General features: G+C 40.7%; 1 protein-coding gene across 4 annotated transcripts in view; it reads right to left on the bottom strand.

The window, feature by feature from the left end:
• Positions 1-370: 370 nt before the first annotated feature.
• Positions 371-13,259, bottom strand: part of LOC131040491 (uncharacterized) — a 54,145-nt gene continuing 41,256 nt past the window's right edge. For all 4 annotated transcript variants that reach the window (XM_057973432.2, XM_057973440.2, XM_057973445.2 and 1 more), the window contains exons 2-3: positions 1,036-3,315; positions 371-906 (exon numbers count right to left, since the gene is read on the bottom strand). In XM_057973432.2, coding sequence (XP_057829415.2) covers positions 533-906; positions 1,036-3,211 — 2,550 coding nt within the window. In that variant the 5' untranslated portion in view covers positions 3,212-3,315 and the 3' untranslated portion in view covers positions 371-532. The remainder of the gene's footprint in view (positions 907-1,035; positions 3,316-13,259) is intronic.

Here is a 13,259-nt window from a genome sequence, read left to right on the forward strand (position 1 = left end):
CAGAACTGCAGCTCAATAGTCTTAATTTTCTCTAGTCCTGTAAAGCAAAAGAAAAAGACAATTCCCTTGTCCAGTAAAGGACATGGCAAAAGCCAACACTAGGAATTAAAAATGTTTTTTCCCTTGAAAAGTGTTACTAACTTTTCTGAACTACACAATAAAACAAGTAAAAGAAATGAAACTCAAAACACATTTAACCAAAGAGGACCTGCGGCATTAGAAAGAACATCACAAGGCATAATTCACAATATTATCAGAATGAAAAGTAATAAACAAATAGTGAAATTTGGTAAATACTACGTTATGTATTCAAATCCTACAACCTAAAAATTTTGGCAAGTTTACACAATCAGGAAGGAGACAGTGGGTCTAGAAAATGAAGAAGTGCAGATGTACAAACATGCAAATGATAATTTATTATGTACATTGAAGTTTTTCGACCTAGTCTTCCCAAGTTTAAACTATTACATATTCAAAAAAAACCTACTTAGAACATTCTATATGAATTTCAACCCAAAAACTAATTAGTCATCTATGCACCTTTGTCCACATCCATCTGTGTTCCAGTGCCCTTAATTGAATCGCAGACCTGCTCGGACAGATCGGAATGACCAACTTTCTCACTATAGGAAGAATCCTTTGGAACAGAGATATGTTTAGGCAGGATTACATCTGACTGGGAAAACACTTTACCTGTTTGGCCGGATGCAATTAACACAGCAGATTCCATCTTATCTTGTAAAACAGAAGTTGCTTGAGTATATTGAACAAACATTGGAATTGGTGGCACTGGCATATCCTGAGAAACAGATATAAATTTCTGTCCAACTTTCTCGCTATAGGAAGAATCCTTTGGAACAGAGATATGTTTAGGCAGGATTACATCTGACTGGGAAAACACTTTACCTGTTTGGCAGGATGCAATTAACACAGCAGATTCAAAAAAAACCTACTTAGAATTACATATTCAAAAAAAACCTACTTAGAACATTCTATATGAATTTCAACCCAAAAACTAATTAGTCATCTATGCACCTTTGTCCACATCCATCTGTGTTCCAGTGACCTTAATTGAATCGCAGACCTGCTCGGACAGATCGGAATGACCAACTTTCTCGCTATAGGAAGAATCCTTTGGAACAGAGATATGTTTAGGCAGGATTACATCTGACTGGGAAAACACTTTACCTGTTTGGCCGGATGCAATTAACAAAGCAGATTCCATCTTATCTTGTAAAACAGAAGTTGCTTGAGTATATTGAACAAACATTGGAATTGGTGGCACTGGCATATCCTGAGAAACAGATATAAATTTCTGTCCAACTTTCTCGCTATAGGAAGAATCCTTTGGAACAGAGATATGTTTAGGCAGGATTACATCTGACTGGGAAAACACTTTACCTGTTTGGCCGGATGCAATTAACACAGCAGATTCCATCTTATCTTGTAAAACAGAAGTTGCTTGAGTATATTGAACAAACATTGGAATTGGTGGCACTGGCATATCCTGAGAAACAGATATAAATTTGGATGGAATCGCATTATGCTGAGAAAATGCTACATCAGATTGGCCACTACTCATCATTGGAGCTGCCACCTGATTAAGGGCATTGTCAGATGATTCAGATAGATTGTCTAGTGTAAGCAGTGTAGATGGTATACATGAAAATGCCTGGGAAACGAATAACGGCGTCAATGGAATTGCATTTCCCTGAGGGACCATTACATCTGTTTGGCTGGAACCGGTCACTTTAGGAGGTTCCATCTTTTCAGCCCAGTTAGACGCAGTTTGTGTAGCATATGCACCAGACATCAAAGATGGTATTGATACACCCATGGAAGCGCAGTGAGGTTTCAGAGAAACTGGATCTGACTGAGGGTTTGTCGTATCAGTTTGGCAAGAACCAAAACACACAGAATGTCCCATCTGATTCTGTGCACATATAGATGATGCAGCAAACGATGTAAATCCTGTATCAGCCTCAGAAATCAAAGATGGTATTGCTATACCCATGGAAGTGCATTTTAGGGGGACCGGATCTGGCTGAGTGTTTGCCATATCCGTTTGGCAAGAACCAAAACACACAGTATATCCCAACTGATTCTGTGCATGTATGGATGACGCAGCAGAAGCATCCAATTTACACATTGAAGATGTAAATCCCGTACCAGCCTCAGAAATGGACGTGGATTTTGATGAAGTTGTATCTGGAGAAGTAAGCATATCTGTTTGCCCAGATTTAGTTGTTGCAGAAAGTTTTGTCTCGGTTTGCACAGGGACTGATGAGGTTGCTACAGCATCTGGAATAGGGATTGACACTGGTAAAAGCTGGGAACATGTGGTAAATTTGGATGGTATGGCACCTGGCTGAGGCACAATGTTTGTTTTGGCAGCACCAATCATTGCTGGAAATTCCATTTGACCTTGTAGCTTAACAGATTTAAATGCTCCATACACTGATGCCGCAGCAGATGATAACCTTGAATCAGCCTTGGATATAAAGGTAGTCGTTGATGGTCCTGCATTCATCTGAATGGCTAGCGCATAAGTTTGATCAGAGCCTACATTTGCAGGAGGTTCTATCTGATTCTTAACAGAGAGAGATGACACCACTGGAAGATTTGGAACTGTCACTGAAGATGGCAACCTTGAAATATCCTCTGAAATAGATGTAGATTGGGAAGGGGTTGCAAGTTGCTGACAGCACTCCATATTTATTCTCTCAGACCCAATCTTCTCTAGTGTAGCAAAATATGATGATGCTACAGCATTTGAAACTGGAGCAGGCAACATGGTATTGTGACCATGCTGCCCATGAGTCATAGCATTTGTAGCATGCAGTGCTTCAGAAAAGGGAACATTTTTCTCTCTCTGTGTTAATTTAACATTTGGTGCAATGTCATTTACTTCTGAAATGGGAACACATAGCCCTGGTTCAAATACAAGACCCCGCAATACTGTATCTGTGTCTCCCACTCTAACTGTGAGCAAGTAACCTGCATCAAACGAACCATCTACCACACCATGAATTATATGGCCGAGAAAAGAAGTGTTGTCAGCTGAGGACCCTTTTTTCTTGGCTTTGGGTTTCCTCTTGCTATCCAGTCTGCCTGGCATAACCTTCCGCTTGGCTGGTAATGGAAGAGGCTCAGCCTTTGGTATAAGAACTTTGGAATGCAGACCTGTCTCTTGCTTTTCTTCTTTCATCATTGCTTTGAATAAGAGTGGCTGGATTTAATCCTTCAATAACAAAGTCAAGCAACTCCAATTGCAAAGTACAGAACGAGTCAATGCCCACTCATTCTAGTTATCACCTGAATGAAAACTATCAATATCATAATCCACTCTTAAGATACATGGTGTCTTTATACAAATCCACAAAAATCCTTTTCATCTCTACCTATGTATAGCATAAAGATCAGACTCCCTGATCCTAAGAATTTATAACCAAAGTTATTTACAAGGACATAGAAAGGACATAGAAATAGCTTCTAGGCACACATTTGTTTTGTTTGTAACACAATAAGATTAGTAATGAACCAAGTGTTGTTATAAATACTTTTAATACATCACATAGGATGATTGCTATGGATAATGGATTACTAAGTTAGAGTTGTCCTTAATGAATGGAAATGCATTTGAAGGTTTGATCTTTTCAAGATTAAGTATGGTAATCTAAAACCTTAAAAGAATGTTAAGTGATGCAAGATAGACACAATAGATGGCAACAGACATTACAAAAATTTTAGCAAAGGTAATTATAAGACTACAGAAGGAATCTCACAAAAGATTAAGTAGAAGATTGATGGAAAGAGAAATTTCAAAAGGATGTATATTTAGTATTTAGAACAATATAATCCTGCATAGAAATATGAGAAACTTAAAGTCCAGCTGATTCAAGTTAGTCATTGCGTGCTTCAAACTCATCATACATTGTAGGGGTCGAGTGCAATTAACAAACAACCACAGTGATATACAAATAGATGTGTAGCATCACAATGATGGTCAACAAAGGGACCCCAATCTTGAATAATTTTTAATGCATGGGCATAACTTTGATCCATAAAGGAACTTGTACAAAAGCGAAATAATAGCAGATCCATCGAGATGTAGAACATAAAACATCTATAAGATGCTTCTGTTTTATGGAGAACTTGGAAAGTTGTTTTCATAGTCAGATCTTAAAGAAGTGAGAAAAACAGAAGCGTGAGCATCAATGGAGATCGACTTGAAGGCAAGGACTACAGGCAACGTTGGTAAACTGAAAGCCTTTCTAGGTTTGGCTCATTCCTGAATGAACTAAGATAAATATTGTTATGAGTAAATCATCCTTGCAGCAACTATAAATAAAAGCGAGGGGCACCAACTTTGATCAGATAACAATTCAGGAGAACTCTGATAGTGTTGACACAAGTAATAATGGAAAATATCGAAAATCTAATTTTTCGGTGTTTTCTAGGTTCAAGTAAATCATATTCGGAGGCCTTCGGAGCGGAATTTGGGGTCGGAAGTGTCGTTGGTTGTTTGCCTCATACGGTAGACGATTAAATGCAAAAAGTAAATGCACAAAACATAATGGAAATATATTATATAACCAGTCTCTGTATTAATTCAACAGTCCATGTACATCGAGTGCTTATAACATTAAACCCAGATACGACTATCATGATGATACTAAGAAGGAACGGTATGCAATATATAATACCCGAAGGGGTGCGACCAACCGTCGCGTCCAACTGCCCTTCGGGACGACCAACTAACTGACTGCCGTAACTCATTATTACCGACGACAACATAAACATAATATGACAACATAACATAATGATTATTCCCGGCAACATCATCCCCCCCAAGAAAAGAAGTCGTCTCCGGACGACTTAATACAAAATAGAGATGACATTAAACAAAACCAACGTAGAGAACTGCAGGAACTGCCAACGCTAGTCAAGCGTGGAACTCATACACCTATTGCGTCCTCGCCTGAAAACCCTTTTCTGCTACCATCCGATGCTCAAGTGCATCCTTTGACATCATAGTCCTCCTGTGCCTAACGCAAACTTGTTTGCAAAACACGCTTTTCAGTCTCAGCCTCCACCAACTGCTACTCAAATGATACTATCTCCCTAGCCAATTTGTCCTCGATAGCCACCCGTGCTGCCCTCTCGGCATCCAACTCCTGGGTACGCCGCGCTAAGTCTCATGCTAGTACTGCCTCCAACCTGGTGGTCAGCTCCTCCCGGGCCCTGTGCATCCACCAAGGCAACCTCACGTCCAGCCGAGACATACTCCGAGTTCCTCAAAGCGTACCATTCATGCCTGGAAGTGGCCACAACCTTCGGCACAAAGGCTAGGAGACACCTCAAATCCTCCATCACACTCCCCAAAGTTTGATAACTGAACTGAATAACTCTCTAGTGCTGTATGACTTCGCAATGCTTTCCCTCAGACTCTATTTGTACCTCCAAATCCGTCTCCCTCTACAGCTTATGGCTTCCCCGCCAATGCTTAGCTTCAAGCTTCTTTCTCACAGTACGGGACAACCCAACACTTACCGTGCCTTCTCTGATGCCCTTCGCCCAACTCAAAAAGTGTATTGTAGCTCAAAAATAAACTGGGGGTCTGGGGGAAGTGCCCCCAGCGGGGTCTTGGGGCAGCGCCCCAGGTGCGCTCTGTTGTGACGTATTCACACATCGCCCCATTGCAAATGGGGACCCCTGCTTTTTGCTTTCTAGGGTTTGCTTTCTAGGTTTTCTTAGGGTTTTGCCTGTTAGCCTTTGCAGGATGAATGTTGTCAGGGGGGATCGCTGGATAGCTGGCTCTACTTGAGCTAGGATGGGTCAGTGGATGCTCCAAGTTAGGGTTTCTTTCAAGGTCTTCTTTAGGCTTGGTTTTGCTGGTGGTGTCCCGTTTGAGTTCGAGGAAGTCAGTGAGTGGTTGAGCAAATTTGGCTAAGACATCGAAGGAATGAATCAAAGATCAAGACTAAGGCAGAGTCAAGTGGAAAAAGAGGTGAATTAAGCCCAAAATGAAGATTGCACTCCTGACCCTTCCAAAAGGTCCAGAGCAAAATCCAATTTTCCTCTACTTTGCTCCAGGATATGACCAAAGTTATAGACTTTCGAGGCATAATTGAGAGGGTTTGATACAACTTTGCCTTAGAGAGGAGATTTTAGACCTTGGGATGATGAAAGTTAGCCTTAAAAGAGGATTTTGCTCCTAACCCTTCCAAAGGGTCCAGAGCGAAATCTTCCCTTTTTGCCTTCCTTTGGCCTTAAAGCCTAGTCTGACCTTGCCTGGACCAAGTTGGGTGATAGATTATCTTGATAGTGAAAGGAGGAAGTTGATTTGATCAATTTGGGGGAGAATGAGGTGAACCTAAGTGAGAAGCTAGCCAACAACATGATTTTCGCTCCTGACCCTTCCAAAGGGTCCAGAGCAAAAATCATTGAGGACCTCAATTTCTTCCTTGTCTAGGTCAAGTTCATAGTTCCTTAGGCATGTATAGAGGTGTTTTGAAATGTTCTAGCCTTGGGAGATGAGTAAAGGTGAAAAGAATGAAGGATTCTAGCCTAAAAGGGTGAATTTCGCTCCTGACCCTTCCAAAGGGTCCAGAGCGAAATTCTTGAAAACACTCATTTTTCCTTTAGCCAGAATCAGGACCAAGGTGGAAATGAAAGGAAAGTAATCTATGTTTGCTCCCCAAAGGGGATGAGAGTTGGAAAAGTCAAGGATCAAACCCCAAAACATGATTTTCGCTCCTGACCCTTCCAAAGGGTCCAAAGCAAAAATCTTTGTAGCTCTTATTTTCTTCCTTATTTTGGCTAAGCTTTAGCATGATGGAGAAGGAATTAGTATGTTCTCGCCCTGAGAGGGAGATGGATGATTTTGAAGATCAAGATTTTAGCCTAAATGAGAATTTCGCTCCTGACCCTTCCAAAGGGTCCAGAGCGAAATTCTTCATAAACCTCATTTGCTACTTGATTTGGGCATCAATCCTTGTTCCTTAGGTGGAAAATCATCTAAGTTTGCCTCTTGAGGTGGTTTGAAGTTTGAAAAGTGAGTGGTCAAGCCTAAACTAACATTTTCGCTCCTGACCCTTCCAGAGCGAAATTCCTAAGAACACCTATTTTTCCATTAGAGGAGGTCAAGTCCTTGGTTTTTTGTGGCATGGATAGAAGCGGGATAGCATGTCTTTGCCTCTTGAGGTGGTTTGGAGTTGGAGAAATGAAAAAATCAAGCTCAAATCATGATTTTCGCTCCTGACCCTTCCAAAGGGTCCAGAGCAAAAATCTTCATGGACCTCATTGTCTTCCTTGTTAGGCCAAGTTCTTAGTGTCCAAGGCATGTTGGAAGAAGGATAGACATATTCTTGCCTTGAGGAATGAGGGAAAGTGATAAAAGATGAAGAATCAAGTCTAGAAATGGAAATTCGCTCCTGACCCTTCCAAAGGGTCCAGGGCGAAATTGTGCAAAACCTATCTTTTCCCTCAATTTTATGCCAAGTCTAGGGTGGTCCAAGGTGAATTAGGATTGGGAGTGTCCTTAGGTGTGACTTTGACTTGCCAGAGATTATCAAATATAAAGGAGTTGAGCCAAATCATGAATTTCGCTCCTGACCCTTCCAAAGGGTCTAGAGTGAAATTCCTAAAATCACTTATTTTCCTTACAAAGTCAAGTCAAACTTGGGTTTTTATAGCTTGCATGAGTGTGAGGATTGATGTTCTTGCCCTTTTGAAGTTGGTTGAGGTTGAAAGATGGAGGAATAAGCCTAAAACAAGAATTTCGCTCCTGACCCTTCCAAAGGGTCCAGAGCGAAATTCTAAAATCCATCTATTCCTTTCATATTTGTGCCAAGCCAGACCTAGGTAAAGATGGTAGAAGCCCTTGAGATTGCCCTTGAATGGATTGTTGTCTCCAATAATGATAATTTTGGGCTAGAAGAAGAAATTCGCTCCTGACCCTTCCAACGGATCTAGGGCGAAATTCATTATAGGTCCTGTCCCTGGCCATGATTCCTAGCGAAATTCTCTTTTCTAGTCATTTTGAGGTCAAACAAAATGTTGCAAGCATGGGAAAGGGATCCAAGGATGAGATTCCAAGTATAGAAAGTGAAAGAAATGGAGTTGAGTGAGGGAAAACAAGCATAGAGAGAAATTCGCTCCTGACCCTTCCAAAGGGTCCAGAGCGAAAAACACTAAAACCATCCTTTTCTCCAAATTTTGAGTGAAGTTAGGCCTAGACTAGGGTGAGAGAAGCTATTTGGAATGCCTTGGAAAGATTTTTGACCATTAAAAATACAAATTTTGAGCTAAAAGGTGAATTTCGCTCCTGACCCTTCCAAAGGGTCCAGAGCGAAATTCATCAAAATCACTATTTCCCCTTTGTGTCAAGACAAGATTTTGATTCCTAAGGCATGAAAAGACTGGAGGGAGGTTATTTAAGCCTTGCAAGATGAATTGAGGTGAAGGAAGTGTAAAATGAAGCCTAAAGAAGGAATTCCGCTCCTGACCCTTCCAGAGGGTCCAAAGCGAAATTCCCAAAATCACCTAGTTTGCCCATGAGGAAGGTCAAGTTGTGGATTCCCAACCTTTGGTGAGAAGGATAGCGTATGCTTGCCTTGGAAGGCATTTTTGGAGTAGAGACATGATGGAATTTGTCCAAAGATGCAAAATTCGCTCCTGACCCTTCCAAAGGGTCCAAGGCGAAATCCTTTGAAACTACTATTTTTTACCTTGTTTGGGCCAGGCGAAGAGCTAATTGTGAAATAATGTTGAAAAGAGGTCTAAATTGGGCAAAATAGCAAAATTCGCTCTTGACCCTTCCAAAGGGTCCTGTTGACGTGTTTTTTATGACAGCGTCGAACACAGAATAAAGTTGCCTAACGGTCACTTCACTCTCTCTTGATCAAAGTACGATTGCATGCTAAGATTGCAAGAAGTTCAAACAATCGACTCCAAGGTTCCTTCAATGCGTGGACGTGACTCAGTTGGCTGATGTGATTGCTGGTAATCCAAGGGGCCTTACGTGTGCATCGTTCTTTCACTTCTTTGTTGTGGCTGGAACTCCATCATCGGATATGGCAATTCTGCGATGCTGCTGCTTCGAATGAACTGAAAGTAAAAGGGAAAGGGTTCAGAAGGATCTAAATCTATTCCTAAGGGCAGTGATAACAATGAATAGTGCTCTGGTGGACAAATCCCAAATAAACCAAGCTCTGCTTCGCCAAGATAAACTACAACTCCGCAGGAACCGGTGCAATCTTCTGAGGATGTTGAGGATTTTCATATCGAGAAAGTACATTTGAATACCCAACACAGCGCAATCCAAATGACTATCCACAATCGAACTTAGCACGAATTTAGGGGGCTCAGACTAACTTTACACTGCAACTTACAATCAGCAAGATGCAAAAAGTATGAACCATGGAAATTCATCAAACACCATTACATTCTCCATTGAAATCAAAGCACTTTACTATTTCTAATCTAAGCGAGGAAGGTGAAACCATGCAAGCTTTGAAAAAAATAATTTAAGTGGACACCATCAGAGAACAATGTTTCACTATTATTTTCTCAAAAACTTATCGCAACAATTTCATACAAAGCTCCCTCCTTTACAAATAAGGGGGTCACCCCTTTATATAGGCCTCGGGCCATGATTACATGCAAACCCTAATTAGGGTTTTCCCTAAAAGATTCTCCACACATGATGCAACAAGGTGGGAATCTCCAATTAATAACCCATCATGCCCCCATATACAATAAATTCAAAAGTAACCAAAATAGCATCCACTGCGCATTAAATGCACCACCTCCCTCAAATTCGCCCAACATGCGTTGAATATTCATCCATGCAAAAATCACCCCATTATGTCATAAATGCTCCATCATTTCCACATGCGGCGGCTGCATGCAAAAGGAATCTGCCATAAATTCAACATGCAATGACCAGGTTGCCATTTGGTCAAATATTCCGGCAATGAATGTGCCACCATACTGCCATGCGTTCAATAGATCCTCGCCATGCAAATGGACTCTGCCGTCGTATATCCGCTCCTGCACATCTGGAATTGTTGGAGGGAAAATTCGATTTAGGAAGAATTTTCTTGAAGTCTCCTCAACTTTCCTTGCTTGAAGAAGGTTTTTTTATCAATTCTGCACATTTCCTATTTTTTTAGGAAAATTTCCAAATTGGGGTTCCACGGTCCAGGAGAGAGAAAATTCTCCTACGAATCCAAATCTGTAAAACTTTTGAAATTTGGATGTGATTTGACGCCCGAGAATGGATTTTTCAATTTTTTCCCTGGAGGGGAAATTTCTTGTTCAATTCATCCCTGATTCCTTCCTTGCCTTAGAAATTTTATGTTCAATTCATCCTTGGGTGTATTTCTTCCTTGCTTGGAATTTTGTCCCGAAGGAAGGAATTTCCAATACTTAACCAAATTTTCATCTCTCTTGGAATTCTGCCCTGAAGGAAGGAATTTCCAATACTTAGCCAAATTTTCACCTTTTTCAGGAACTCTGTCATGAAGGAAGGAATTTCCAACACTTAGTCAATTTTTTACCTTTCCTGGAATTATGTCCTGAAGGAAGGAATTTCCATCACTTAGCCAAATTTTCACATGTCTCCTTTTCAACATCCCTACTTTTGGGGATCCTCCTAAAATTTAGGAGCCAGGTTCATTGGATGAAGAATTTCACCCCGATTCTGAATCTATAAAAATTTCCATATTTGGCCGGGATTTGATGTCTAAAAATAGCATAACTGAAAATTCGCCCGAGGGGAATTCTTCTTTTTATTCCTCCTTGACTCCTTGGATTCCGTGCCTTAGGCAGAATTTTGAATTCTTTGCTTGGACGAAATTTTTTTTTTACCACGCCAAGGATTCATGAATTTTCTCTCTGTGAATGACTTCTTGGATTCAGCGCTCCAGCCCAGACCTGGGCGCATTTTGGCTCTGTCCATGGAGAGGTGGATTATTGCACTTGTGAATTCATTCTTGGTTTTAGCGCCTCAGCCCATACCTGGGCGCATTTTGGAGATGTCCATGGAGAGGCGGAAAATTGCACTTGTGAATTACTTCTTGGTTTTAGTGCCCTAGCCCATACCTGGGCGCATTTTGGAGATGTCCATGGAGAGGCGGAAAATTGCACTTGTGAATTACTTCTTGGTTTTAGCGCCCTAGCCCATACTTGGGCGCATTTTGGAGATGTCCATGGAGAGGTGGATTTTTCCACTATTTCAGGCTCTTCGTCAGGATATATATATGAAATATAACATTTAAGTATAAGTGGCATATACTTTAAGTTATATTTCATATATACTTTCAGGATGTTTGAGAGTGGTTTCAGGTCCATAGGAATTATAATGCAAATTCTGGATTTTGGAAGATCTTCCAAATTTCCAGACTTAGTCAAATTTCAGGCCATTTTCGGATCAGGATGACATTGGTGGATTGATGTGAATTTCTGGACTTGGATGATCATGCTTGCTTTCCTCTTCTGGAACAGGAGATCCAAACTTAGCCAAATTTTGACCACTGTCTGTGCTGAGATGCCACTTTGGGATTTTGAAGGTGGATTTTCCAGACTCAGAACAATTTTGTGCCTTCCACTTCAGGGATGATTCTCATACTTAGCCATTTTAGACCCCTGCCTGTCTGCTTTCAACTTTCCAGATTTAGAAGTGATTGTGCATGTTGATTCTTCGCTGTCTGCTAGCTTGATCCTGCCACAAATAGACTTTCCCGAAATAGAAACTTTCCTAAATGTCAAAGTTGGAGCCTAAAACAGGACGCAGGAATGACTTACTATAAATAGAAACTTACTAAAAATAGAAATTACTAAAAAAAGTAAGTTTGATTTTTGGCAAAATGGCGACATTCCAAGACTCGGAAAAATCCCTAAAAAATAGGGACTTTCTAAAAATAGAAAGTTGCTCCGTTTGGGCTCAAATTTTACTGGGAGATCCCTTGAAGGGTCCTGATTCCAGTCGTATGCTTAGTTTTCCCGAAACCCTAACAGGAACCCCTAAAATCTAGGACAGAAGGCAAAAACCCTAAAATTCACAAAACGAGTCCTAGACTTAGCCGAATTCGCTCAAACAAAAAGCAGATTTAATCAATATGACCCCCAAACACTTGCAAAGCAGATAGACTGACGAAACTGTTGCGAAAAGACCACAAAACGAAAGCCAAAAAAAAACGGGAGGGCCTAAAAAGAAGGGGGTCCCCATTTGCAATGGGGCGATGTGTGAAAACGTCACAACATCTAGCCCCCACCTGAATAAATGTTCCTGAACATTTCAAGTTTTCAAAGATAAAGTGCAATACACAGGGAAAGTGTTGAAAAACACTTAGGGCTAGAATCCAAACTAAAGCACACTTGATTAAGTGTGTACATATGCATTAATTGCATCTCACAAGACCATCCAAACTTCTAGAATTAGTCATGGCAAGCTATAGGTATCTATACTTCAAAAGCATCCGGGACATTGCCTCGCTGCCAGTCAAGCGTTCATAGCTCCGACGAGGTTGTCTCTGGAATTCCACGAATATTGCTCCACTGCCAGCCAGGCGTCCATAGCCCCGATGGAGTTATTCGCATATTCCCAAAGCCAATATTTTGATATTTCTTTTCATTTTTTCATCTTTTCTTTTGATTTGATATTTCATTTCATTTCTGTCAATTCCTTTGGCTCGTAAGCAATGAAGCCTACTATGGGTTTGGAGATTCCAGTGGCGCTGAAGCAAGATGTAAAGTTTTCACCAACCATAACTTCTCCTAAGAGATCTGAATGACTTAGAGCAATTGATAACATAAGTGGAATACAACATCTTCAATTCTACCCGCAAACAGGAACTCCAAACAATTTAGGCCACTCCAAAACCCTAAACCTAAGAAAAACCACTTGAGCGGACAAGCTCAAGGAAACCAGCACCAAAGGCCGAAAACCAAACCCGAAACAAAACCGACGGGGAAACAAACAAGAAAAACAAACAAAACAAGCCAAAACCCAGAAAACCAACGAGAAAACAAACAAAGCAAACAGAAAGGAAACCTAGTCTAATAAGAACAAAAAAATTTCGAACGGACAATACTCACAAGACCTAAATATATACAACTCCTAACATGATTTATCAAGATGTGCAGGAGTAACATGGCATTAGTCATGGTTCGAAGCCTAGCAAATTCATCTTTAAACTCAGAAAAGTAATCTTTCACAATACAAATCTCAAACTCAAGCAAGACTTCAGGAA

Source organism: Cryptomeria japonica, chromosome 3 (assembly GCF_030272615.1).
Source record: "Cryptomeria japonica chromosome 3, Sugi_1.0, whole genome shotgun sequence".
Taxonomy (NCBI): domain Eukaryota; kingdom Viridiplantae; phylum Streptophyta; class Pinopsida; order Cupressales; family Cupressaceae; genus Cryptomeria; species Cryptomeria japonica.